This window comes from Coffea arabica, chromosome 7e (assembly GCF_036785885.1).
Source record: "Coffea arabica cultivar ET-39 chromosome 7e, Coffea Arabica ET-39 HiFi, whole genome shotgun sequence".
In the NCBI taxonomy this organism is placed as follows: domain Eukaryota; kingdom Viridiplantae; phylum Streptophyta; class Magnoliopsida; order Gentianales; family Rubiaceae; genus Coffea; species Coffea arabica.
Window position 1 is genome coordinate 1,668,053 of NC_092323.1, and position 26,863 is coordinate 1,694,915.

The 26,863-nt window shown below is 38.9% G+C and overlaps 4 protein-coding genes across 12 annotated transcripts; all 4 read right to left on the reverse strand.

Moving 5' to 3' along the window:
• Positions 1–571: 571 nt before the first annotated feature.
• LOC113722859 (uncharacterized) lies at positions 572–9,157 on the reverse strand. 5 transcript variants are annotated; one of them, XM_072058798.1, is made up of 7 exons: positions 7,521–8,467; positions 4,994–6,676; positions 4,266–4,517; positions 3,403–3,483; positions 2,531–2,995; positions 1,221–1,282; positions 1,051–1,127 (listed from the first exon to the last, which is right to left on the reverse strand). In XM_072058798.1, the coding sequence occupies exons 2-6, from the start codon at positions 6,260–6,262 to the stop codon at positions 1,226–1,228; spliced, it is 2,124 nt and encodes a 707-aa protein (XP_071914899.1). In that variant the 5' UTR covers positions 6,263–6,676; positions 7,521–8,467; the 3' UTR covers positions 1,051–1,127; positions 1,221–1,225. The 5 variants fall into 5 exon arrangements, with proteins under 5 accessions (XP_071914897.1, XP_071914896.1, XP_071914898.1 ...); XM_072058796.1 differs by lacking the exons at positions 1,221–1,282; positions 7,521–8,467 and adding an exon at positions 8,772–9,157 and having other exon boundaries at positions 572–1,127; XM_072058795.1 differs by lacking the exon at positions 1,221–1,282 and having other exon boundaries at positions 572–1,127; positions 7,521–8,471.
• Positions 9,158–10,774: 1,617 nt separating this feature from the next.
• LOC113722860 (probable inactive shikimate kinase like 1, chloroplastic) lies at positions 10,775–14,076 on the reverse strand. 2 transcript variants are annotated; one of them, XM_072059784.1, is made up of 11 exons: positions 13,722–14,075; positions 13,526–13,578; positions 13,213–13,267; positions 13,008–13,080; positions 12,781–12,868; positions 12,539–12,621; positions 12,320–12,446; positions 12,097–12,175; positions 11,948–12,012; positions 11,693–11,796; positions 10,775–11,219 (listed from the first exon to the last, which is right to left on the reverse strand). In XM_072059784.1, the coding sequence occupies exons 1-10, from the start codon at positions 14,023–14,025 to the stop codon at positions 11,728–11,730; spliced, it is 996 nt and encodes a 331-aa protein (XP_071915885.1). In that variant the 5' UTR covers positions 14,026–14,075; the 3' UTR covers positions 10,775–11,219; positions 11,693–11,727. The 2 variants fall into 2 exon arrangements, with proteins under 2 accessions (XP_071915885.1, XP_071915886.1); XM_072059785.1 differs by having other exon boundaries at positions 11,026–11,219; positions 11,948–12,009; positions 13,722–14,076.
• Positions 14,077–14,440: 364 nt separating this feature from the next.
• Positions 14,441–22,621, reverse strand: LOC113722861 (uncharacterized protein At2g33490-like). Of its 4 annotated transcripts, none has more exons than XM_072059781.1 (12): positions 22,431–22,621; positions 21,793–22,169; positions 20,453–20,525; positions 19,761–19,835; positions 18,743–18,804; positions 18,566–18,634; positions 18,295–18,323; positions 18,002–18,209; positions 17,644–17,874; positions 16,850–16,909; positions 15,547–16,563; positions 14,441–15,040 (listed from the first exon to the last, which is right to left on the reverse strand). In XM_072059781.1, the coding sequence occupies exons 2-11, from the start codon at positions 21,910–21,912 to the stop codon at positions 15,550–15,552; spliced, it is 1,941 nt and encodes a 646-aa protein (XP_071915882.1). In that variant the 5' UTR covers positions 21,913–22,169; positions 22,431–22,621; the 3' UTR covers positions 14,441–15,040; positions 15,547–15,549. The 4 variants fall into 4 exon arrangements, with proteins under 4 accessions (XP_071915882.1, XP_071915881.1, XP_071915883.1 ...); XM_072059780.1 differs by having other exon boundaries at positions 18,743–18,813; positions 22,431–22,613; XM_072059782.1 differs by lacking the exons at positions 21,793–22,169; positions 22,431–22,621 and adding an exon at positions 20,002–20,116 and having other exon boundaries at positions 18,743–18,813; positions 20,453–20,528.
• Positions 22,622–24,191: 1,570 nt separating this feature from the next.
• On the reverse strand, positions 24,192–26,024 carry LOC140011070 (uncharacterized). The gene is made up of 3 exons (XM_072059172.1): positions 25,346–26,024; positions 24,902–24,978; positions 24,192–24,447 (listed from the first exon to the last, which is right to left on the reverse strand). Exons 1-3 carry the CDS (start codon positions 26,022–26,024, stop codon positions 24,280–24,282), a joined length of 924 nt encoding a protein of 307 aa, XP_071915273.1. The 3' UTR covers positions 24,192–24,279.
• Between the last annotated feature and the right edge of the window lie 839 nt (positions 26,025–26,863).

Genomic DNA, 26,863 nt, shown 5'->3' on the forward strand with positions numbered 1-26,863 from the left:
TCAACCAAGTTCCACGAAATTCTGGAGAGGAACACAGCCAGCCTAACCTGCACCCAGGGAGGGATTTCTGATGGCCAACTCGGTTCTAATGGATGCTTGGTTAGCATGTTTGTTGTTTCCTATAATGGGACACTGTACTAGCTAGGGAACATGCATGTATGTATGCAGAAGCAGCAGACTAGCAGCATATCATATAGCTCCTGGCTCTCCCGTTTGATGGCTTAAAAGCACCATCATCCCTTTTGAGGTTGTAACACCAGGCTAAACACATCATCCTCCTCCCTTTTGAAGTTGTACTTCCTGGTACACTCGTGCTGTCAGAAGAGACCAACACAGAAACAGAGAGAGAGAGAGAGAGAGTGAGTGAACGGAGGGATCTGATTGGCCAGCCAGTTACTCGCACGTCGCAACCCACAATTGCAATCAATCCACGCAGATGCAGGCTGGACTTCTTTAGGTGGCATGAGTACCTCGTCACGCATCAAAAATTCACTCTCACGTTTGAACACAAGCAGATGCAGCCAGTAATTCTGGTCGTTTTAGTGAGAGAGCGAGAAGACAAACAATCCCAGAAAAAACACAAGCATATGCATATCCCAACAGCATAAACAAAGGTCATTTGAACTGTAATTCCAAAAGAACTCGAAAACTTTTCGACTCTAACAATAAAGTTCAGTCATTACGATTATGTGGAAACTACCAATATCACTGGAGAACAATTAATCAAATATAAACCCACCATGACGAACTTCAGCCTTGTGTCTGACATTCTCTGCTGACCTCAAAGCTTTATATCAGTCGGCACAACCTAACCAATCTTTCTTATACTTACTTTCAAAGATCAATGACTTCTCATCGTTGCACCATTTTCTTCTTTTCAAAATAGGACTCGGATATATACCCGCCAGAAGGAAAATAGAACTGGCTTCAAGGGCCTTTTTATCTGTCTGGAATAGAGTAACCTGAGTGATTAACCGACCAAACGTCCTAATTCCTCAAGTTTTCCAACCAGTCAGTACAGATATCACTGTAAATATAGGAGCAACCCACTTGATAGAATTTCTTTTCGTTTCCACTATATCCTTTCTTTTTTCAGTTTTTACAGGGGAAAGTGTGTTACAGGCTATCTGCACGGAAAGGGCACTAAGATAAGGCAATATATATGTGTATATACACACACACACACAAAAACATGTGAATAAATCGAGACGCCAATCTACTCGTTTCAGCTGATGATGTCAAAGTATTTTGGATCTTCTGGAAAATGATACTCAATGTTCAACTGCCATGACAAATCAAGAAAACTCAGATTAGATAAGTACATTAAAAAAAAAAGTATCTAGCTGGTTCTTGTATCTATGTAACAACAGCTCTATTACAGAAGGTACAAATATACGGGTAGAAAGGGGACTTAGGAATATATTTCCTCATCAAGTAAAGAAGATATGTAGAGCTGTTAATCGAGCTGAGTCGAGCTCGAGCACATGATAATCGAGCTCGACTCGAACCTCTAATCGAGCTATCTCGAGCTTCACAAGCTGTTCGAGATCGACTCGGTGTACACGGTCGAAAACTCGAGCTCGAGCTCAAACTCGAATTCAAAATCAAGCCGAGCTCTTCGAGCTCGTTTGGGAAATGAACATTAGGGCAAGATCGAAAGAGGAAAGAAAAAATTAGGGCTAGAAATGGGAGAATGAATTAAGTAAAAGTATCAAATACACAATGAAATGACGCTAATGACCCTATTATTCGAGGCTGTCGAGCTTAAACGAGTCGAGCATAGCTCGGCTCGTCTATTAAACGAGCCTAAAGTTGAATTCGAGCTCGGCTCGTTTCTCTCAGTAAACGAGCAGAGTCCAGCCCTTATCGAGCCGGGTCGAGCTCGGCTCGCGAGCTACCCGGTTCGATTAACAGCTTTGTGCATCATAGACATTCAAGATATGAACTTCAGGTTGCTACATCACCCTGCTTATCTAGCCTTAGACCAATTGAAATGAACATGTTTGTATGTCACCCAATTTATCCTTCTTAGGACAGAGAAAAATAATCAGGTGTGTACTATGCACGAGACATTATGTTGTTCTCAACCGTTATATTTGAGCAACAGGAAGGGCACTCCCAAATCCAACAGTACCAGTTCAAAGCTAGAAAAAATTTGAAAAGAAATATATGCCAAACAGGTTTTAAAACTTCCCAAAATTCTCAGAATTTGAGGACCCGGAATTATTTCTAGCACAGTCCTATCAGACTTCAAACAGTCCAATACTTCTAACATCCATAGGTACGAAGTGATGCACTTTACACATACATGCAACACTTCAAGGAGGTCAGTGCAATCACATATAGTCGTGATAATGTTTACAACGGCCACCTATTACAACAGTAAGTTTACTGGATCATATCCCAAAGCAGAAAATTGGTTTTGTTTAATGAATGCTAGCTCACGAACAGATTAAAAGAATCAAAACTTATGCATCAACAAGTAGGCATATTCCCCTGTTTTTACAGCTAAATAGTTCAAACAACATACCTTGCCCTCGTCAGCATCTAAATGTCGCTGAGGAAACACCACCTTTAAATCATTGTACAGATAAAATCTCCGTTCGTCCTTCTTGTCTCTAGTACCATGAGCAATAGATAGGGGATCTGATTTGCTAGTCTGAACTGATTTTGAGCCTTTTATAGGCGAAGGACACAGAAAATGTAGATGAAGTGCATAGCGTAGGGAACCAGCATTACTCGTACTCCTATTGACTTTGGAACAAGAATGTTGAGACTTCCTATCAGTTTCATGACATGCATCTCCACCGTTGCATTTCTCTTTACAACTCTCACATGCAATTTCCTTTCCATCCACTGTTTCACCAAGGCGACTTGTTTCTAAAGCTGAAGTACCCTTTCTCTCCAACTTCACCTCGGTATTGTGCTGCCCTTCTTTCTGACATGTAATATTTGATCCAACAGAGTCCAGGGTCATCTTCTGACGCAGGAATGTCTGACTTGTACAAAGAGAGGTTTCCAATGTGATCAATTATTAAAACATAGGAGTACTAAGAAAGCAATTTTATTCAGACCAAACAAATGGCTGATTAGCACCAAGAAAGAGAACTATATGCACAGATGGTTGATATAAAAAGTAAAAGAATAGGCATATATATATCTTTATATGGAAGTCCTGAACTTCCAACATCCTCCCCCGGGCGAAGAGAAAAAAAGAGCATTGGGGGAGAGAAGGGGGGCAGGGGGGGGGGGGGTGGGGAAGAGGACGTAATGGAGAGTAACTACGCAGATTCCATCACAAAACATCACGAATTCTTTCCTCTGTCCTTTCTTCCCCAATTTCTTATACAATTGTGCATGCATTATTTAATCACAAGAAGAAGTATATTCTCTAACTCTCACCTTGGAACCAGCTGGCATATCACCCAAATCATAGTTGCAGAAGAAAGTGTGAATAGGTGTCTTTTCTGGGTTGCTTAAGACCTGTGAAAACCAATCCAGCTTCATAGTAAATGTACTTTTAATAATGCTATCCCATTAAAAGCTAGCATATCATTGCGGCAATGGGTCTGTATGAGCATTGCAGCTTCTGCATTTCAAAAGTACTGAACCACACTTAATCAAATATGGATGCCAAGGCACAAAATGAGACCATAAATGGCTAGAAAGGAAAGCAAGAAACAAACAGAAAGTGTAACCCCCAAAGCAGTAGCATGACAGAGAATGAAAGAGAAATCTAAATGTACAAAGCATTAGAAAAGAGCTATTAAATTTACACAACACATATGAAGCCAGTATTATTCATGTTTAGACACAAAACATGAACAAGTTAAAGTGAGAAGTACGAAAAAAAATAGAACCCATAAACACAAATCTGATTTTTCAAAATTTCAAAACTAATGTATAGTGTACGCTAGAGGACAAGTTTTTTTTTTTTTTCAAATGCCCCATGATATGACAAAATTCTGATCATGTACTCAATTATTTTTTAATTTTCACCATCACATTCTGAGCATTTTTTAACTGTGGGTTACAATATTAGTAGGCTCAAAACTGCAACCAAGAAAAAAAAAAGAAAAACCTTTCATCCACCATGGTTATTGGCTTGCAAAACTCACAAAATCGGACCAAAAATAGCAAGTAAACATAGACAAATTACATAAAAAGAGCAATAGAGCAGATTATGTGCAAGGGCAATGATGCAGAGCATACACTTGTTCGGATTTAAAAAGCCCCCATCAACTATAAGGAAGAGAATATAATACCAACTGTATCCGCCCCTTCACTGGAATGCGCAGGCGACTCTTGCTATTTTGAGGATCATCACTAGCAAAACCTCTTTTGAAATTTTGGCCTCTGCAACCGTTTGATGGTGAATTTCCAGCAAGGTTAATGGATGCATAGTATAGTAAGTAATTATCTCCATCAACACTGACAACTCCAAATGGAAGTTTCTGGACTTTAGGAGAAAAATTGCCTCCACTTACGCTAATGACAGCAAGAAATCCGTCTATTCTCTGCAGATTTTCACACGATTTAAGAAAATTAGCACTCCCTCCGTCCCACTTTGATAGTCCTGTATTCCTTTTTCATCTGTCCCAAATTGTAGTCCACTTTCCAATTGAAGAATGTAGTTGTATTTTAATTTTCCTAAAATACCCTTATTCAATGTAAGTAGTTGTTACTATAAACCTACCCCATTTAATGAGAGTTGATCCTTTTTTTACCATCAATTCAAGTTCCCATAAAATTGTACCATATTTAATGTGAGGGTATTTTAGGAAAATAGCAATCTAAATTTACTTTTCCAACAAAGTTAACTACTTTTTCTTAAACTGTGTGAAAAAAGAAATAGGACTATCAAAGTGGGACGGAGGGAGTACTTCTTTGCACAGAGCCAGGTTTCTTCATCATAAAAATCTAGGATAAGATAACTAAACCAAAAAAAGCTAGCTAGATTGCACATTTTATTTCATCAGAATGAAATTAACACCTGACTGTGTCTTCCCATAGCAAGCCGACCAGAAAATAGCGATTCCTCAAATGAGCCAACCAATGATCTTCTAATAGGAAGCCCCCTCAAACTTCTGGACAACTTCATGCAACTGGCTGTAGTGCCAAGATCTTGATAGATAGGCCAACTCCTTCCAGTGTTACTTTCTGGTGATGAAGACTGAATACCTTTTTTGAGACACCGACAATCTTCAAATGATGTGCTTGCTATCCCAAAATCCTCTTCTCTACAAGAACCTAAAAAGCTGGAGACATTCTCCTTATATAAATGTCCCATATTCTCAAAAATGTCTCTCTCACTTTTGATAATTTTTCCTCTGCATGGAACTGTTAATTTTTCAGAAAATCTAGGACGAAGAGGTGATGAAGATAGTGGAGCTGCATTATCATCCTTGGTCAATGCTGGTGTTGCCGAAGATGATGGCCTCACTTTATTCAATCCTCCTAAACAATTAACTTCAGATGAAGGCAGGCAATTAAATGGGATTACTTCATTCTCCTCCAGTAAAGGCCCATCAGTAAAACACAAAGAGGTAGTTTCATGGTAATTACGCATCCCTTTCTGCTCCGAGAACTTCGATATAGGCCAAATAGGTGCCCTGATATGTTTTTTTCTTCCAATGTTTGCTTTTTTATAATCTTGGGCAATATAAAGAGAACGACTGCCATGAGAACTGGAATGAAAAGTGCTCCTACCAATGTCCATAGAATCACCACTAAATTGCTCAGGGAAAAGCATATTATTCAGTGGTGACAACAACCGCTTCCTGACAAAAGATCCACTAGATTCAGTTTCATCAGAGTTAGTGCCAACCACAATATGATCGGCATTGTTGGCTGAAACTCCATTCATTCCACCAGGGAGGATATCCTTTTGGAAAGCTTCAAAACCAACAATTCGAGAAGCAGGAGTGTACATATCCCTCTTGGCACATGGAGATAACGAGTCAATTTTGTCACCAAAATGAGTTCTTGACACGTGACAATGAGCTACCGCATCTACAGAATCCTGCTGAAATGAATTATGAGAAAAGTTTGAGGCCTCCAATGAGGATTTGCGGTTAAAGTCTCCTAATGAAGAACATATCGAATTTCCCCCAAACGGTGGGGTTATAACACCAACATGCATTCCATCCAAGTCACAGGCGCTCACACCAGGCATTTGTGGTGGGCTTGGCAGAAATATACTTGAGGATGCTGTGACATCCTCAGAAATTTCACAGGACGATGAAACTTGCAGCAAACCCATTACTAGGTATTCTTCAAGACTGAATGCTTCTTGCTCACATACCAAACCATAAGAAGTAACTTTTCTGCTGGCTGACTCCTCTGAAAGTTACAGCCAAGTTTGGATACGGGGAGTGAGGATATTGTGATACACTGCAGAAGAATTAAATGCAAAACCAGATTATCTGGTCTTGTACACAATAAGAAATGGGAACACGAATTTCAGCCTGCTGAAGAAAGCCAAAAGCAACAGTTAAGCTACAGAGCAGCTTCAATCCTAAATCTAGGATAGGCATCCAAATCTAGGCCAATCACTGTTGGATTTAGAGTTTGCAAAAATCTAGCCAAAGAGATATTCTAGTGACTGCATGCAACAGAGAAGAGGTCCACTTTCTCCTCCAGAAAGCGCAAGGAATAGGGAGATCAACTCATAAACCTGAAACCAAGTCCAAAAGCACATGCTAAAACATAATGGAGATATGCATTAAAAGAATTAGTGAGACTATCGTTTGATGCAGCAGCAAGAATATAACCATAGAATTTTGACAGAAGATATATACAATTAATGAAAGGGCAATAACAAAATGCCCACAGTGATTAGAGGAAAAAAAAAATCTGGGAGAGTAAAGAAACTTAGCAGAGGCAAGCGGGTAGTCAGGAGGAAGGAGTGGAGAAGGAAGGCCTTGTATTCAAAAATCCAATCCATAATGCCTACAAATGATTTTGATTATTTCATAGAAAAGCGCCACTACCATGTCTGAGCTCTTGTCCTGCTCACAATTCTATTGCTTTGTGCGTTTTGTTTTCGAAGGATAAGATGATATCAAACCATCAAAAAAAAATGTTGAATCTAATACGGGGACAGAATAGTATAGCACTCCAAGGAAGGACAGAGCATCACAACTCAGAAGACATTGCCGAGACGCAATTTTGGGAACGATTGGCGGCGGACCGACGGAGGGACGGAAAAGTGAACAACAACAGCACGACGACGCACACAACTAATAGCAACAACTTTACTTGTACGGCACACATTCACCAATCACCACACAAAGCCAAAATGAATATATATACTGATGATAAAAAAAATAAGTTTGATGATTCAACAATTAAAGTACTACTAAGTTTGATGATTCAACAATTATTAATCCAGAACCGTATAAAACTGATGAGATGAGCAGTTGCAGAGCTCAAATGGAAGTCGATAGATAGCAGCATTCAGAGACCAAAAGAGTTACAAAACCAAAAAAATGAAAAAGCGATCAAGGTCAGAAACGCACCGAGATCAAAATGTGAACGCCGGCCCGGCGCAAATAGACAGGGACAGGGAAGGAGAAGGATAGTAGTAGGATCTACTTATATGTATTGTTTGGATTTGGTTTTGCTCACAAAACAAAACATTCTAATTCCATCTCCACACCATCAACCTCTCCTCCTTATTCATCTTTCTTAATTCCTATTTTTACCACTATCTACTGCTACTATTCCATCCTAATTCAACTCAAAAAATTTTTTATTGTGTTTTGTCGAAATTTAGCGGTAATTTTTTTTTTTTTTTTTTAAAAAGCAACAAAAAATGAGAATAATGACTAATTAATCGAGAAAATGTAGGGAAAGTTTATCTGCTCTTGCGTCTTGTGAGAAATGGAAGGGCTGTGTTTGCTGCGCTTCTTCTTCCTCTTCTTCTTCTTCTGAAGTCCAAACCCAATGCCCAATATGGCAGTACCCAAAAACCCAAAAGCCCATGCTCCATTTTACTTTCCCTCTTTTTTTTTTTTTTTTTTTCTTTATTCCCGTTTCTCTCTCTTTCCTTCCTTGTGCATTTGCTTTTTTTTAAGGAAAAATGGCCAACCAAATTCATTCCATTTAATCCCAAACTTTGATTTTAACCAATTAATGTGATCCTTAAACATAAATTTCCTGGGGTCCAATTGAATCCTTCTACGGCGGCAGCAACACCTGACCACCATTTAATTAAAATCCACTGGAGGATATTTTGGAAATTCCGGTATGGGACTATAACAAATTCCAAATAAATAAATTATGTGTTTTTCTTTTGGGATACTATACTACCGTTTTAAACATTTCGGGACACTGTTCAAATTTTTCAACACTTGTCCCTAGCTCCCTCCTCCATCTCCGCTACCTCTCTCCCCATCCCCGCCCAACGCCATCGTGATGCCCCTCCTTACACCAAACCCACCACGCTCCCTGCTCTCTTACCACCATCCCGCTGTCCCTCTCCTCTCTCCCTCCTTCCCCCCCCCCCTCCCCCACTAGCAGCAGAAAACATTACTGATATTTATTTTTTATATAGAAATTGTACATATGAATTAGACTACTAGTAAGGTAGCTCGCAGTAGCGTAGATGCCACCCAAACCCGAACCAAGGGACAAATATGTGTTGAGATTCAGAAGACTCGATGCACCCCAATGAATGAAGTCAAATTCCACTTAAAAGTATACAAGTGAATGGCATGCAATTTATAGTTGCGTATGGTATTCAAACCCCTATCTTTTTTCGATTTTACCATCAACATGTCTCTTGGATCTCGTTGTCTCCTAGTCGGTTGCAAAGGCTCCAGTATGCCGATTAACACTTGTCACCCAATTTGATGTCTTACAGTTAGCAAGGGTTGATTTTCAATCTTTCCTTCTTCTTCAATATTGATAATTTATGGCTGGGGAAAGGGATGTGGAGGGGTGCTGAATTTCTCAGCTTTTCATGATACCCATCCTGCTGGGGAAGGGGAGTGGAGAGGATGGTGGGTTTGGTACTTTGGTGTAGGGAGGCGGGCAGCGCAATGGTGATGGGATTGGGGAAACGTGGCAGAGGTGGTGGAGATGGGCGGAGAGGCTGGCTGGGAGGGTTGAGATAGGGGCGGAGTGAAAACTAAAATAAGAAAAATTTTGAAAGTACCCCAAAATTTTTTTTTTTTTTTAAATACCCTTGCTCTCGTTTGCACAAACTTTCACGAGTACACCAATGTGCTTAATCATGTACATACTGGTACAACGCCTTAATATGTAATGGGCATATTAGGAATAATATTAAATGACCCAATTCCTATTACCAGGGACAGGGAGGTCTCGTGCACTGTATATAATAGTTAGATATCTCAATTCGATCCTTCAAATTGATATAATTTCATTTAGTCCCCCAAAAATAGCAGAAAATCTCAATGTAGTCCTTTAAGAAAAAAAGAAAAAGAACTCAAATTTTAGTCAGTTAAACTGAGAAAGTTGTTCCAAATTGATCCTCCAAATCTACGTATTAAAGATGCAGTCCAAATTTATGTATTAAAGTTAGTTAATTTTGGTTGATTATACAAGGATCTAACTACAAATGGAGGAAAACAAAACAAAGTCATTTTAGTTGCTCTCCAAGAACTATTTGCACTTTATTTTTTTCATCAATAAAGTGCCGTACTTTACGAGTTACACAATGTTTCAATATCAAGTAATTTAGGGATTTAATAATAATAAAAAGAAAGCACTAAATTGGTTTCGCAAAGGATGTTACTTTTTTCTCCCAAATCATTTAAGCCAAAAAAAACTTCTACCAGAATGACAAGACAAACTTTGCCTAGTCTATCATTTTGGCCGTTTGATTCTTTCATTGTTATTGAACTACTAAAATATAGGCTTGGAGGACCAAGCTAGAACAACTTTTATAATTAATAGCACAAGATTAGGACTTTTTTTTATTTTGTATTTGAGAAAACAAATTATGATTTTGCGCTATTTTGGAAGACCAAAACAAGACTTCAGATGCGTTTGATAAAATTGAAGCCTGATATTTGAAATTTGAAATTTAAAATCCAAAATCTGAATGAATTAAATTATTGAATTGTTAAGTACTAAATTGAATACATTTACATATACATCACATTAAGTGATAAGTAAATATTTTATCATTTATTTTTTACAACAACTTTTATCGAGAAAATTCAGTACCATATTAATTTAGATGTTCAATTTTTTTATCATCAAACGCATCTGACCATGTTAAAATTTGACTCCATTAAGTTTAAGTGTTAAATTGAATTATCAAATAAAACTTTCCTCACATTCAAGGAACAAATTGAGGCATTTTGCTACTTGAGAGGATCAAAATCAAAATGAGACACCTTACAGTTTGATGGATCAAATGAGACGTTAGCAGACTTCGAAGGATCGAATGAAAGCAACCAACCACATTACGTTACTTCATCTTATGAGGCACGGCCCTGACATGTAGCCATGGAAATTACTTTATAGCCTCCTCTTTGTTTTTTATTTCAATTGTTCCACCTGCAGAAATAAATAATTGCTACTGTCAAGAGTACACTACTATTACTTCAGGTTCTTCTTCTATTTTAGAAACTCGCCCTAGACAGATTTATCAAATTGTAGCTTGCGCCAGTTGCATCTCCTTCCCTCCGTTTTCTTTACAAGGACGACTAAAGGGAGAGTTTAGGACCCGCCCTCCCTTCTCTCCCCCTCCCCCTCCCCCTCTTGATACAGGCCTAATACTTTGACAAGAGCTCAAAAGTTCATCTTAACATTCCATTTACTTAGCTCTGAACTAATTTAGGATCAAGAATCACAATAGATTCGTAACATTTCCATAACACAACTCAAAAGCTGAACACCATTACTGCGTACTATGAACTAGTAAGAACATCCTCGTCACAATTATCAATCAACCCATGAAATAGGTCATCGCAGGTCTCCAACTTCTCCATTTGTGGCAGGCGAATGCAGCCTCACTGCCTAAGGTGGAAATCAAGATCTGGGAACTCCTTTTCCCCAGCCTGAGGCAGTTACAAACCAATATCTCCGTCACAATTCCATGCATCAACCTGCTGCGATGATGACGTCTAATTCCATCAAAAAAACAAACGTATAACAAGCTTCTCAAGTCTGTAGAGTAAATAGCTTTCTTTGAGATATTTTGGCAGGTAGCGGCTGCAACATCTGCAAACAGTTCCTTACACCTGAATAAAGGGGTACTTCATTAACGAGTTTTGAGTGTTATCAAAGTATGACACTTTTAAGTTTTAACCTATAAGGTTTCACAGAAATGGGCTCCAGACAAATATAGGCTGAAACTGAAATGACTTCTTAGATCAACTCAGAACTCCAGGACACTGTGGTGCAGTTACTTACTTGGACGCAAGTCACTTCTTGCTACTCTGTTAAAAAAGGCTCTGCAATAAGTATCTACTTTTGTTTGCATATTTTATTTATCAATACTTCTATGCATGCAAAGACAGTCAATTGATAGATGATTCGTCATAAAGAGCACGGTCACCATATTTTCCACTCAAACAGACCTTTTAAAATTTAACAGGGACATACTGAGAAAAACTTCTGCATATAGCAAAGTGTGTACGATGAAAAGCAGTAAGAAGTGGTATAATAATTAGCAAGGTAAAACAATAAGGAACAAAAATACATATGGACTAACCCAAAGTTAATGGCAGTGACAAAAGGTCTTGGAGATTAAAATGGTCTAGCGGCTGCTTCCATCATCTTTTTAAGTCTCATTAGTTTTTGGAGCTCCTTGAGAACCTAAATTATGACATAGCTCAGTAAAATATGTATTAAACCAATGCAATCATTGTCTGTTCAACAGATTACCCCATCAGGATGCGAGTTGACTGAACCCAGCACCTCCACGTTGGTCATCAGTGTCAATCAACAGGAATTAGAAAGAACATACCTCTAAAGCCATATCTTCAACTGTTACTTCAACCAGGTCCTTGTAACCGAAATTAGATGCTACTTCTGCAGGAAAAAAAGCGCTTTTAGAAGCATGAGAGAGTGGACCTCTAGAATAAATGAGCAGGAAATACTTGGATCGTGAATTACTTGGGAGCGAAACAGTTGAATCAGCTGCAGTATATCCACTCCGGCTTCTTTCATACAGTTCAGTCAGCTGAGTCAAAATCTGCCAAATTCACAAGTACCATTAGCTACAATATAGGAGGTTGAAAAGAGATTTATTTCGTTAGTTAACTGTAACATCTGTCCTTATTCGCAGCATATACTGTGAGCCTGAGTTTATTTTAGCACTGAAGTGGAAGTGATGGACCTCAGAATAAGATCCAGAAACTGTGAGGTCAGATGCAGGAAGTTGAATATCATTTTCCATGACCTCCCTGGCTACCATGTCTAGAGGGACATCAATCCATATTGAAATTCCATGTCTCAAGTGTGCCCTACACGATCATTTGAAAGAGGATGATATCAGGAAAAGTTGCAAATAGGATGTTATTTGAGAAGAAACTTAACTGCAAAATGAGTTTCGTACAGATTGGCTGCACACTGAACAGTGCCATTTCCAGCAGAAACCACAAGACGGCCCATGGAGGACAGCTGCTTCAGTACCTCTGTCTGCCGTTGCAGCCAAAGAGTTTTTGGTCAAAGTGTTACTTTGGGCCTCCAAGCAACAAAACTCAACAGGGGGGGAAAAGAATGTAAAATAGCGGAAGCTAAGCTAGGTAAACTGTATAGGCAGCCTGATCAAGAGAGCAGAATGCAGGAGTGACCAACCTCAGATTCACGGAAACCCTTCTCATCCCGCTGGAAAACTAATCTAGCAGCAGATTTTCCACCGGCAGCCGCTTCAATCAAATCATCACTACAATAGAAGTGGAAGCAGAGGAACAGCATGTCAGCAATGGGGCTCCTTATAGCATCAGGAGATGCAGCATATGGAACTTTTACTAAACCCAATTGATCGGAAAAAGAGGAGCGGCAAAATTTATAAAGGATATCACCTGTCAAAGTAATAGTATCGCAGTGCCTCAGCAAGAAGTTTCCCCAAGTTGGATTTGATGGAACAGTTTATCCCTATTGTCAATGCCAACGAATAATTCAATATAAAAATTTAAGGAGGAGGGAGGCGAAGGAGAACAAAATGAGACATAAAAGGTTCATAATCTTGATCGCGAGCTAAAGGTCAGCACTAATTAGTAACCTCACCTACAAGAAATACAGAAGTTCCTTTCAAATCGGGAGATATCTCAGCTGCCCTCTTCTGCATTCAACATGGAAGAGTCAAAATAGCAAAACTGAAGTTAATGGAGAGGGGAAATATTATTAGTACACAAGCATTCGCTGGAGCAGATCACAATCTGTAACAAAAAGGGGCGAAGGAAAACACAGATAATAATAAATAACCACACAACATGGAACCGTATCTTGCAGCGGACAAACGACAGAAATAGAGGCATTTAAGTTCAAAATTGACCACCAAAAGGGAAGGAAGGGAAAAGAGTTTTCACCTCTCACCCACCTTAAGTGTTAGTGAAGGATCAGCCTCAGCAACACTCTTAAGCTCCTCCGCATCTTCACAGTTAACATTTAATTACTAAGAATCAGAAATTATGTTTGTTTATTAAGGACTGAGTAAACAGAATCAAAAAGAAATTAACGTTGGTAGCACAGTATCAAAAGACAGCGAGCAGTTTGTAATGGATTTCAGACAATACCAGAAGAAGAAGTAGTATCATCCAGGAGGGCTCGGGAAAGGGTGAGGGGCTCTTTAGCTACAGACGACAAGATTGAAGTGGGAAGAGCGGACGGTCTTTGAAGCCGACAATTCCTGTTGTTGAACTGATAAGTAGTAGTAGTAGTAAATGGCGATGAGAGGCCTCCATCATAGCCAAAGCCAAAGCCAAAAGGGGAGTGAGATTCCAAAGCAGGCGGCTGCGCTCGGGGTCGAACCAAATAATTCGTTGTGCCCCAGCTCCCTCCCGCCTGTGTTATCTCCGTCATCATATTCTTCATCGTCATATCCTCAAACTTCAATATAACACACTCTCACTCCACCACTTTTACCGTAAAATATACTCCCACTTCTTACCATTATCCCCTTCTTTTCTTTGGAATGCTGAGTTTTTTTTTTTTCCTTTTTCTAATAAATATTTATGAACACGTTTTTTTTTCAACTTTTTAAATACTTGAAGGGCTAAAGCGAGACATGTTTTATATTTAAATGGGACTGGTATTATATTTTGGGGACTAAAATAAAATCTTTTTTTTCAACTTTTTAAACACTTCAAGGACTAAAGCGAGACAAGTTTTATATTTAAATGGGACTAGTATTATATTTTGGGGACTAAAATGAAATAGATTTCACGTGAGCGGAACAAATTTATAGTGCTTCAAAGGACTCGAATATTCTAGTTTTGAAGTTTAATACTACTAATTAAAACAGGAATTCAAAATGTAGTATAGCATAGTTGAAGGGTACAAAATGTGAGAGGTTCAATAAAGTACGTTTAAACACAATAACCATTCTACGCTTGTCTTACTAAATTTCTATTAGTATAAACCATGCTCCTCCTCCTCCTCCTCGTTACAACTTACAATCAATCACAGAATGAGAAAGTTGGCTTGTTGGATTCATTCTCCATTCACATGCTCGACGATCGGAAGAGTACAACCACACTTTACTTTAGTTTTCTTTTCCTCATCATCAAAAACACATCCATGGTAATGGTATGCTTTCACTTGCCAAAAATAAATCCTCCTTTCTTTCTTTTTTTCTTTTTTTTTTTTTTTGAAAAACTCCATTCATGACATCCATATTTCTTCCCATCTTCGACTAGAACATATGATACAACACTACAAGTCAAAATTTCGATAGACGAGTTCTCTAGTTTAGACTTTGAAAGAATTGGAGAAAAATCAGATATAAACTACAGTAGTCAATCTGCATATTTACACCCCCTCGGCCAGGCGCAGCAAGTAAGATGCAGAGTCCGCCCAATGAAATCCAAAGTGGACGTCGGGCATCAGCTGATTCCTGCAAATATTGAAGTTCACAGTTAGGATTTTCAATTTCGTTTTAACGAGGACGCCTGCCATATTCAACAACAATAACCAAATCAGAATCCTACAACCCTAACCCCAAAAAAAAAACAAATTAGGAATTAGATTTTATTTCCAAATTTTGCACGCCATAACCAGGTGTTTGGCAGGCACTATTTCCAACATTCTAGAGCCTCAAATCAAAGTTACATTTGATCCAATATCGCTTAACACCGAGTCACTGCTTTCCATCGTGTAGCTTATCCATCTGAAACCCCTAAAGATACTGTAGCTGGTTCAAGACCAGAGTTGATTACTAGAAGATTTCCCTTCATATAATAAGATCGATCGCTACCATAGGTTATAGCCCAACTACCCACAATCATCTCCCCTCTCTATCTCTCTCCACACTCCCTCAATCCACAGGTCAAGAATCCATTGATTCAGGAAATACCATGGCCGATTCAACATCATCTAATAACATTCATTTCATTAAATTACCTCTTATCTGCCTGGATTGGAGGCTAGTTCAGATACAACAGCCGTTGACTTCACATTAGATAAGGAAAGTGGTGTTAATGGAGGAGAAGGCACTCCAGCCTTTTCTTTCATCTCAGGGGATTCCATCAACTTGGAAACATGAAATACAGCTACTCTATGATCGCTTGATGGTATGGAGAAACTTCGAGGAACAGTCAGAGGAGGAGGGGGAAGTGGAGATCCTGCATTAGATGCCAGCACAAAACTCCGATTTGTCGGCGAGACTTCCCGATTTCTGTTAATTAGAGGGGCAGAGTGCCCAATAACACCAGAAGAACTTGCTGGTTTGCTGGCTAAAGAACCAGGAGGACGAGGCAGCTCGTGAAGCTCACTTATTTTAGGTGAAGACACATGAGGAGGTGAAACACTCTGAGGCACATTTATAGCTGAAGGCGGCTGGGAGGTTGAAACTCTAGAAACCAGTCCAGATACTGCTTGTGGCAGTTCACTAGGGCCAATGGGCCCACTGCTAGATAACAAAGGTTTGCTAGATGATGGCTTACTCAGCAATGGACCAGAGAGAGCCTGTCGTTCAATTTTTTTGGCATCATAGTTTGTATCAGATTGTGGGAGTGAAGCTCCTTCTGCTAAAGGGGACGGGAGTGGAATGGAGGGACTATTTTGGTCACTCTCTTTTATGGCAGCCTGTGTTTTGGAGGCTGTGCGCATTGCCAAGTTATCTACCATTAATTTCCTGTGCTTCTCAGCATCAAGTGGTGATGAATGCCACACATTGTTGGCGCTTCCACTAACACTAGCAGTACTTGAATGGACAGCGTAACTGCTTGTCCTTGAATTTAAACTCCTTGCATCTGAAGGAGTTGGTAGCGCATATGCATGAAATTTCTGGACTGGTGTCTGCATTTCTTTAAACTTTTCAGATGGATCAAACTTCCCAGCATATATTGGAGCGGAAAAACTGCTTATTCGAGGCTTCCTGCTAAAACCCTGCTCCCCTTTCTTTCTCCGAAAATTGATCTGTATATAGAACATATTATAAGTTGAACAAAGCCAGAAATTAATAACAGACCTCACCAACAGTAACCCTTAAAGAAAAATTAATGATTTAGCAAGTGACACAAAAAAGAAAGCATTAAATCAGAAACTTCTACCATGTTGATCAGATATTTGCAAGAGATGTATTACATTTCATTAACTCAACCATGCAGAGCTAAAGTTAATACCAAAAGATGGTGTCTTTATCAGAATTTCCTTAGTTTTTTCTTGATGGCGAGATCTGTTCTACAGAAGTAGATCTTTGTACCTCTAGATCATCAAATTCTGAAACCTGTGCAATTGGAGCATCTGCCTGGACTACTTCCACCTGTAAAATCAACAGAAATGCCAAAAAGAGGAAATCAGAAGTGGTGATCAATTACATTGATAAGGTCCTCAGCAAGAAACAGAATGACTGTCAGAGGGCAGCATCTGACAAACAACACTAATGACAATGATCATCGAACATTCATGTGAAAATGTAGCTTGGAAGTACTAAACTTCCAGAAGAATGTCCAACCCCTGCTTAGAGATTACTTGCAGAGGCAATTTACTCTCAAGAAGTTAACAAATTAGGAAATGAAACATGTGCAGTAGCAAGATAATTATCTATTTATAAACAAAATGCTATGATTTTCTCTCTTCTTCAGATACCAAGAATTAATTTAGTGGCTTTCAATGAAAAATGAAAAAGTAAGTTGAGGCGTTGTCACATTCAGAATGTACACAAGTTGCAAAACAGGCAAACCAACAAATTACTGTTCTGAATTACTTCATTATTTAGCATAAAAAAATGGCCAGTACTTAACTCGTTGTTTGTTTTGCTTCATCTATTCCTTGCAGACAAATTTTACCGAGTAAAACAAAATGGAAAGAAATACAACATGAAACATAATGGACGTCTAAACACCTTGCTACCTAATATGTTTTTTCACACCAAATATGTTTCCAAGCATGAAAAGACCTGCAGATTGTATAAGCTAATAAACTGCCTAGTAAAATTCCTAACAGCAGTCAAATCGGAAAAATGCCCACTAGAAATCCTTAATGCTCCAAACTTACCTCCATTGAGTTCCTTGATGTGCTAGGATTTTCCTGTTCTTGCTTAAACTCTAAGTTGTCAAAACTCAATTCTCCATCACAATTAGTATCATCACTGTTAACTCCATCCTCCCGATATTCTGCATCCTCTAACTCACTCAGTTGGTAATCAATGTGTTGCTTTTGAGCAACATTTCTCATGTAGGGCTCAACTGCGGCAAGAGATTTAAGTCCTCTACGGAAAAAAATCAACTGTTTCCAAAAAATTTATGGACGGTACAAAGAAAAAGGGACAAGCAGCTAATTAATGAACTTAAAGTCAAAAAAAAAAAAAGGAAGAAGAAGAAGCTTAAGCAGAATCATGAAACTAGAAGGTTACCTGTGCTGCATGGTGACGAGCAGCTTGCGTTAAAAGACTGCGGCACTGACCTTGCTTCAAGGATTCTACACGAAAAACACATAGCCTTGCCACTTCATCATAATCTTCACGAGCTGCTTGTACTTGCTCTGACGTAAAACTTTCTCCTTTTCCACCTTTAGACTTTCCTTTTTCACTATGTCGTGCCACCATGTGTTCATATATGCTCCTGATCATTAAGCATGGAAAAGAATAAGATAATGCTCAAAGAAGTAAGATAAATATCAGAAGGTAAATCCATTTAAAAGCTTTACCTTTTTTCATCACACTGCTGTTTCATCTCCTGCACCAGAAAAAATATCAAAATAAAATGAGAATAATAGGCAGGCATAAATCCTTTCTCCAAACTCATATACGACTAAATTTGCAGGACAAGAACTGCTGAGATTCAACATTTTGACGAGAACCATGTTAGATGAAATTGCAAACAACCACCACTAAACTGTCTTGAAATCAAAGGAAAAAAACTGCAAAATAACCAAAATGAAGCAGGCTGCAATCAATTATAGAGATCTACACACAAACCTCCACTTTCCGCAGCTCAGAAAGAAGAGACTCTGATGGGTTCGTGATAGTCAGGATTACGTGAGAACGCTGAATAGCAGAGAACAGTGTTACAAACGGGTTAAAGTAGATAATACAGAGTGAGACCCTGAGACCCCACCCCCACAAGTGCAAAAAAAAAGAAAAAAAGGAACTTACATAGCCATCAACAAGTTTCTGGAGTTCCAGCTGTACTTTTCCCAGTATTGACAATGCTCTGCCTGCATCAACTAGAAAATCAGCCATGGTTGAAAATCTTGCTTTCACATTTTTCAGTACCACCCATAAATTTCTTTTAGCTGGTAAGGCAATGGCATTGAACAAATAAGTACATGCAAATGGATAACAATTGACCAGAGAAAAAAGGTCAAGAAAAGGGGAGCAGATGAAAGTCAAGAAAAGAAACAGAAAATGCTTCAGCCTCTGCAAGACATACAAACATCCTGAACAATTTAACACATCAAAATGACATTAAGATGGTTGATGAAGTTCTAAATATATTTTTGAGAAGAGCAGCAGATGATAATCAGCAATCTCTGAAAGAACTGTGCAACTAGTGGTAGAGATAAAAAGTGATTGCAATGATTGAATATAAAAAAACCGAATCAAAAAACTCCCCAACACATGCAAAGATGGCTACAAATATTCTGGAAGATTTCTTCAACGTAACATGCAGTGCCAATGGTTAGTATTTTGCAATTCCCACCAACCCAACAAAAAACAAGAAAGAAGATTACACTACCATTGTTGTTTGACAGCATATTCCCAGAAAAACCATTAAAATCAGAAGTATCACCTTTCTAGTTTCACATGTAAGCTGTTTAGAAGTACCACCAGCTACATCATGAGCAGTTCACAACTTGCAAGTTTTTCATTAACTAACTAACTGCACATTTGAAGGAAATGTAGACACATAAAAAACCCAAAACTGATTCTCAGGGCATTCCATCTCTTCCATCTGTATACGAGGGGCAAGCAAATAAATCAAGCAACAAAAGCACTTACACCACCAGATGAAACAAAAATGTAGTGCAACAATGGGATCAACGTTAATGTAGGCAGCATAATTAAACTACCTAAAATCCGAACATTCAAGTAACATGCTTCCAGCAGGGTGCATTTGGTTTCTGGTATAAACTAAAGTGGTTACCAAACAACATTGAAATCAGTTCCTTACCACATTCTCCGTCACTGTTGAATGCAGTCCTCTCCAGTAGACAGTTACCCATTTCCAGCAAAGACTCTGAAAATTCTGCAAGTGGACAGGTTTTATATTGGTAAGCGCTTTCATGTGGAATGTAACTAATTGATAGAAGACTCAAATTGCAGTAATCACTCATCCAACTCATGTTGTATCATAAAAACTTTTAATGTCAAAGATGTAACATGAGCTAAATGAAGAGGAAATTGTCATTTACTTGAATTATTACACGTAAGAGTTTAGCTTTTTCCTTTCAATAAGAAGAAAGACATGCAAAGCCCAGTGCACCATGTTGTATGAACCACAGAAAATAAGACTTCATCTGAGTGTCACTAGAAGGAACAAAGAAAAATAGGTGGAGCTAGTTAAAATGCAAGAAAAAGATAAAGCAAGATCATTGGAGAAACAAAAATAACAGTAAATTGAAGGCAATCATGGAAAGAAAATTTAGCTAACTGATGTGTATCCTTCAAACGTGGATTTTCTTAAAATTGGACAAAGGAAGCACTATTTGTTAATTCCTACTTCCCAGTGATAACAAACGTACGAGGCATCCTTAATGGAAATTGATAAATCATGTTGATAGGAGATAAAGTTCTCTTGTTCCTCCCAAAGGTAACTTGGAGAGAAACAAATAATTCTATCCAGAGACTAGATAAAGCAAGTACCATAAGCACTATTTGTGGTTGCAGCAGCTGCAGAAAGAAAACTATCACAGCAATCCCTCATGTCTTTCATATCCTGCAAAAAGAGAAAATAAACAAATAACCATATTGATGCAAGAGAATGAATGTTGACGGATAGGAAGACTAGAATGTCTCATACTGAAGATAGGTTCTAGGATCTCATATTGTAAATGCATTGGCCTAGCCAGTTCACACAGCTTTAGCTAATTACGCAAGAGTTAATTTATTTGACATCATGCATCCAAAATGTTACTGAACTTAGACAAAATGTTACAGAGTTGAAGTTCAAAATCCACGTGAATAGGAAGGGAGACTATATATAGTTCTTGTGTAAAATTGGAAACCTAGGGCTCCAACTTCTTGAAGCACTAAATCTTTTGCTTGTTCCAATTCTAAAGCTCATTTTAGAAAGCTTTTCTCCTTGCTGTTTCCTTCAAAGAAATATAACACAACACTGTCTTCTAAGGTACCATTCATTCTAATCGCCAAGTCTCAATAAAGAAACCAACGGCATAAAAACACACTGATAGTACTTTACATGAGATTGTAACGACGTATTTTATGTATTCCAGACCTCACTAATAAATGTCTCATCTTCACTTGCTCTTTCACATCTTCATGCACATATGCACATACAGAACTTGTAATGGGAATTTAACTACTATAACCCAAAAAAAAAAAAGGCTTGGTTATTGGAGAGCTTTTTATGACTATGCATCAAGTCCAGGTGTATTAGCAAGTAACGTGGACTATTTTCGGATGCCTCTTTCTTTTTTTTTTTTATTAAATCCCGGAGTAATCTCAAAAAGCCCCAGCTGGATACGGATGCAGTAATATTGATATTTACCAGGGAAAAAAAAAAGAAAATCTTGAAATCTGGGCAACGGGATTAGAAATTCCAACCCCCCCTCGCCCCCCAAACACAAAAACACTCACAGAGGAAGGGGAAAATATAAGCAAAAGAGGAGCATCGAACTTGAAATATTTCCCGAAGTCCTAACCTAAAGCCTAAAAGTCTCAAGGAGGATATTTATATCATAATCCTTCGCCGAGGGAAGAAATTTCAAAAACAATACTAGGAAAGTCAGCAAAAGTGGTGGCGGAGACAGATGATATGATAGTCGAAGACCTTGAAAAAAAAAAAAAAGGTAAGGATGATATGACCATAGTGTTTAGGAGTTTAAAAAAAAAATTAAAGTTATACGAAAGTAGGAATTAAAATCGGAGGAGCCCTAACAATGGCTAATGAATATATGAGATAAAAGAGGACTAGAGAGAGAGAGAGAGAGAGAGAGAAGTAGAAATATAGAAAGGAAATGGACCTGAGAAGCCTGGGCGAGCGCATCGGAATGCGCCAGGGATTGGTGATCCTTGTTATCCTTGGCATGGTGGGTCTTTTGCAGTGTAAATCTTTTGAGCTGCTTCCCCAACGATGACTTCATTGCTGCTAATTATCCTCTCCCTCCCTAACTTCCTACTGCTAATAATCAACAATCACTCTCCCTCCCCGGATTCTTATTATTTTGCCTGTTCTAATAAAAGCAATAATAATATCAGTCAGTCCAATCAGAGAGAGAGAGAGAGAGAATTCTATTCCTGTATGAAAGCAGTAGTGCAGTAATCTTGAATTATTCTCGACTTTGGTATCGTTGCAGCAGCGGATCCCCAGCCCAGCAGCAGCAGCAGCGGCAGCAGTAGCCTATAGAAGAAAGAAGAAAGAAGATATTCATCCAAATCTACCACTCCTAATTCCCAACTTAAAAATTTAATTCCCAACTTAAAAAGACGTACTCTAATTGAAACTAGGAATTGGGGGAAAACCAAAATAAGACGGGTGAGGGCCGGGCCGGGGGTTGCAGACCAGACGATCCAAGGGGGGCAAAAATGAGTTGAGGGGCAGCTAAACTAAACTAAACTAAACTAACTAGGACGGGACGGGTTGACAAATCTTATCACAAACCTTTACGCGCCGCAGTGTGAAGTAAAGGGCAACTCCTCGCTTCCTCTTCTCTCTTTTCTCATTTCACTGGTCAAACCATATCGTTTTCAGTCCTCACAACTTACACCACCTCCTCCTTCTTCTTCTTCTTCCCCCTCCCCCACAATTACCATCAAAACTCCCTCGTCAGTTGTCACCGCGCCTGTCCGTCCCAGTGAGAGTTTGAAACCTAACTCGTTCATTGACCCAAAAATAATTCTTGGGCCGACCATAAAAAAAAAATATTTTTGATCCATGATGTCATAATTATTTAGTAATATAAATTACATATATTAAATATTTAAACTGTGAAAGAGGATAAAAAGAAAATAGAAAAGGAAGGATAATAAAGCACCATAAAATAACAATTCAAGGAGGACATGGAACATCTGCACATATATTTTTATTACCCAAAATTTGTTATTACTGCTACTAATTATATCAAGTTGCAGTAGAGAAACTACTTTATTTTAACACAAATCTTGAATTTTCTCTTCTTTTTTTTTTTTTTGTTATCTTTGACAAGCGAAATTCTTGTCCTATGCATTAGTAAATATTCTCCATTATCCCAACATTGATATTTAAAATGTTAGTAGATTTTCGGAATTTGAAGTTTAAGCATTCATTTGCTTCATTTACGACGAATAATAGAAAAAAAAAATCAATTTTTTAAGAGAAAAGAAATGGATTGGATGGTTAGGAGGAGGAGGAGCGCAATTGAGAGATGCTACGCAATTTTTTAGCCAATCATCCATCTTTAAAGGTGGTTGGGCAAATGTGCCGCTTTACTTCTTCATGCCCTGCCCTGCCTGGCTTGTCTGCCATTCTATCGTATGCAGCATAAGTTACAAAGGGGTTTCATTATTTAGGAACAGCCACAAACTTCCAACTTTGTGGCAAAATTATAGGGCCTGAGGGACGGTGCGTTGCCGTCAATCAACACTTGTTCTCATCTTCTTCTAGGAAAAGGGTCAGGTTCCATATTGCACAGAACTCACTGGAAATTCACACACCCTTTTAGTAGATACTTGAGTACTGTAGTAGGAATTCGATGAAGAGCTTCCAGGAGTGCACATTTACCATGAAGCAAATCAATGGGCGGATGGATATGCAAAACCAATGGAAACCTCTCTTTTGGTCTCTGTTTTTTGGCAGCTGCCCGCCCATCTCCCGTAGAACCTTTCGCTAGAATGATTGTGAAGGAATTTAATTTGTTTCCGTCGAGTTGTTGTTTCTTGCGATTGAACTCACTCTAGCTACTAAGTTATTCTGTGGTTTAGTCTCCTTTTAGGAATATATATATATATATATATATATATATATATATATATATATATATATTATCCCACACCACATGCATGGTAAAGCCTGGAAAGGTGAAAGGATACAACAGGTACTGTACAATATTTCTAACCCAGTCCAATCCATTGGCTATTTATCAGCATTAGCCAACGTAATGTAGGACATGATCCCTCTTCTTGAATCCTCCCTATCAAAGTCCCTTCATACGTAGAAACGTATTTTCAATGGTAACCTGATATGGAAAATAAAAGGACGATAAAAAAACATCTAGTGCATGTTGTACGTAGGTTTCAATTTTATACTTAACACATAGGAATGGGGTATAGTTTTGTTGGTTAATCAAGCCAGACCCTCAATTTCATCTATATCAAGTAGGCAATATTTTTCTAGATGTGCATGCAAAAGAAGAAAGTATTCATCAAAGAAGGAGCTGCAATGTAAATGAAAAGGAGAAAAAAAATTAAAAAAAAACAAAAGAGTCTTCCTCCATCTCTATGCATACGTAGAAACATGCATGCGAGAGACTTGATCAGGCGAGAAACATCTTTGCCTTCGAGGAAGACCAGGCGGACGACTTGCTGAAGAAGTTTTTAACAACTGCATGCTTTGGCCTGTGCATCCCAAGCACTTTCCGAACTGTTAATCTTGTTTTCTTCGGCCGTCGAGTACCAGATGCCTGGTGGATTATACCGGAATCCTGCAAAATCCGAGCAACAATAATGTCGTATTTATTATGCTCTTTTCCCTGCTTAGAATGAAACAAACTTCACCTGATCGATAGTTTTAAAAGTGATACAAAAAACGTTTTAAAAAAATTAAATTTAATTAAATTTACACCATGTTTTCCTAATGTACTAGCTAGTAACAGCCTGACTTAAATGATGCCTATTTACAGTATGAGATTAAGAAAAAGGTTGCCGGAAACGGATAGAACAATGACCAAGCCATCAATGAATGCAATTAAATTTACACGTATTTGGTGATCAAGTCCAAAATTAGAAACTCAACAGGCAAAAGGTGTTGGGAATTCACGGTATCACAATTCTTCGCGCTCTAGTTGTAACTTGTAAGAGAAGAGATCTAAAGGTGAGAGGAAACTCAAAAGCCAAACTACTATTGAAGCGATTATCAGCAAAACATAAGGGCACTACCTCATCTGAAAGTGTGAGTGTGACATTGTCCTTGGGCCTCTCCATCTTATTCTCGATCACCTCTCTGCCATGGTTACCTGCACGGCAATGAAATTGCTAGCATAAATCTCTTTTGGTGCCCCATAAAAAGGTAGTAAAAGATTAATCATCTGGTACAAGAACCGAAGCGCTTATAATTATATCAGTAGTTCCAAAACTAATAAGTCAGTTAACGGCTCTTTTAAACTCATAATCTAGTAGTCTAGAGAAAAACAAATTCGTAACAGCTAAACGAATGTTGTTATCGGGTTGGGGTTTGAAGACGTTATCGTCCGAAAGTCTTCCGGCCGTTTGTTATCTACTTGCTACAATAACTTCAAAGATACGCAGTGTCGAAGATTGAAAATGCGCAAAAGAGTAAAAGGTGCATGGCCGTAAGTAAACAGGAGTCATTAACTCAATTACCGCCGGCGGCAGGGCCACCACCCTTGGAGCTGTCATCTGAATCGGAACCAGCGATGCAATACTCCTTAAAGCTTGGGGATGCAATCCATAAGGGGCCATCATAATCAGAAATTTTGGCTCCTACTTCTTCAAGTTCATCACGCTCGGAATTATTGTCATTGTCGAGGTGATGATGATTGGTAGGGGAGATAGCAGCATCATGGTGGTTGACGTCCCTTGTGCTTTTGGTCTCCTTCAAATCTGGGACTAGTACCGCCCCTTCATCTGCTGACCCAAGCCTATGGAGCAGTATTAAATTTACACCACCGTCTCCCTCTGCAAGCGTACGATCATCATATGTTGCCTCGTCGTTGTAAATGTGTTGGAGAGGCGGAGGAAGCACGCATTTATTTGTGGGATGGTAATTAGGTTTCGGGTGCGGTCGTAGATCTTGATGATCACCACCGCCATGCATCAATGACGACGTGGACTTTGTTGGAAAACCTAGGGTGAACAGCTTGGACGGTGAGGAAAGAGTAGTAGTGGTTGGAGGAGGAGAAGAGGAATTGGAGGCGCTGGTGACGGTGTTCTTGGCTATTATATTTATACCGCAACGATGATCACCCACTCTTTGTTTGTGACGTTCCTCCGTAGCATCTCGTTGTTGGGAGTGGTAGAATACGGAAATACCGCAACCCATTGAAAGAGGAACATTCTATTTTTATTATTATTATTATTACTACGTTGTTGTTGGTTTGGGGAACAGCCGACAGGACGCAGCTCCGCGGGCGGTTTTGGGGGGGCAATGGTGTTGATAGCTTGGTGAGAAGAGTTGGTGATGCAAGGGCCAGAGGGGGAAACGATGGCAAGAATGACAACGGTCAAATTGACAAGTTAGTACGATTGTGAGAAGGGTAACAATAATTGGGATGGACGTGGACGGGGCAAATATGGTACTATGTCATTTCCAATCCAACTGTCTATCCATTCCACCTACCGAAAAAAAGACGAACACAGGGAGAGTCGGAGGCCGAATTTCGTGTATGGAAAGATGGATGCCAAGTCGTCAACAGTAACGGGAACTTCGGGTTTGAGCTTGAAGTCGTCTTTGGACTCCCATGCGCCAAGGATCCAAGCCAAGAGCCAAGAATGATCGTCCCCCAAATTGCCCGATTTGCCACTACGTACTAAAAATCTCAAAATCCCCATTCAATGCCACCTACAAATTTACCTGTTTCTCGGTCTGGAAAATTTCACCAAACTACTTGTCCCAAAAATAAGAAAAAAATTTTATAAATCACATTTTGCTTGATGACGATGGATCATCATTTGGTTCTCTATCCATGAATAGGGCTGACAAAACGAACCAAGCAATTCGGTTTAATCTCAACTCGTGTTTGAGCTACTTGAGCTTAGTTATCAAGTCGGATTCGAGTATCTAACTAATCTGCTCCAAAGCTTGCCGAATAAATTACACATCTTATCACTCAAATTCGAGCAGCTTCAGCTTCACCTCAACTTCGAACTCAAACTTAATCT

Excerpts from the sequence above, each read along its gene's own strand:
- LOC113722860 (XM_072059784.1), bottom strand. The coding sequence starts at position 14,025 with ATGACGATGAAGAATATGATGACGGAGATAACACAGGCGGGAGGGAGC. Across the intron at positions 12,176-12,319 it reads TTTCTGGATCTTATTCTGAG|ATTTTGACTCAGCTGACTGA; the intron begins GTCCATCACTTC and ends TGAATTTGGCAG. Across the intron at positions 12,013-12,096 it reads TTCAACTGTTTCGCTCCCAA|AAGTAGCATCTAATTTCGGT; the intron begins GTAATTCACGAT and ends TTTTTCCTGCAG.
- LOC113722861 (XM_072059780.1), bottom strand. The coding sequence starts at position 21,912 with ATGAAGTCATCGTTGGGGAAGCAGCTCAAAAGATTTACACTGCAAAAG. Across the intron at positions 18,210-18,294 it reads CAGCAGTGTGATGAAAAAAG|GAGCATATATGAACACATGG; the intron begins GTAAAGCTTTTA and ends CTTAATGATCAG. Across the intron at positions 16,910-17,643 it reads CATCAAGGAACTCAATGGAG|GTGGAAGTAGTCCAGGCAGA; the intron begins GTAAGTTTGGAG and ends TTGATTTTACAG.
- LOC140011070 (XM_072059172.1), bottom strand. The coding sequence starts at position 26,024 with ATGGGTTGCGGTATTTCCGTATTCTACCACTCCCAACAACGAGATGCT. Across the intron at positions 24,979-25,345 it reads TGGTGGCCCTGCCGCCGGCG|GTAACCATGGCAGAGAGGTG; the intron begins GTAATTGAGTTA and ends ATTGCCGTGCAG. Across the intron at positions 24,448-24,901 it reads CACTCACACTTTCAGATGAG|GATTCCGGTATAATCCACCA; the intron begins GTAGTGCCCTTA and ends CGGATTTTGCAG.
- LOC113722859 (XM_072058796.1), bottom strand. The coding sequence starts at position 6,262 with ATGGGTTTGCTGCAAGTTTCATCGTCCTGTGAAATTTCTGAGGATGTC. Across the intron at positions 2,996-3,402 it reads ATATGCCAGCTGGTTCCAAG|ACATTCCTGCGTCAGAAGAT; the intron begins GTGAGAGTTAGA and ends TGTACAAGTCAG. Across the intron at positions 1,128-2,530 it reads TAGATGCTGACGAGGGCAAG|ATAGCCTGTAACACACTTTC; the intron begins GTATGTTGTTTG and ends CTTTCCGTGCAG.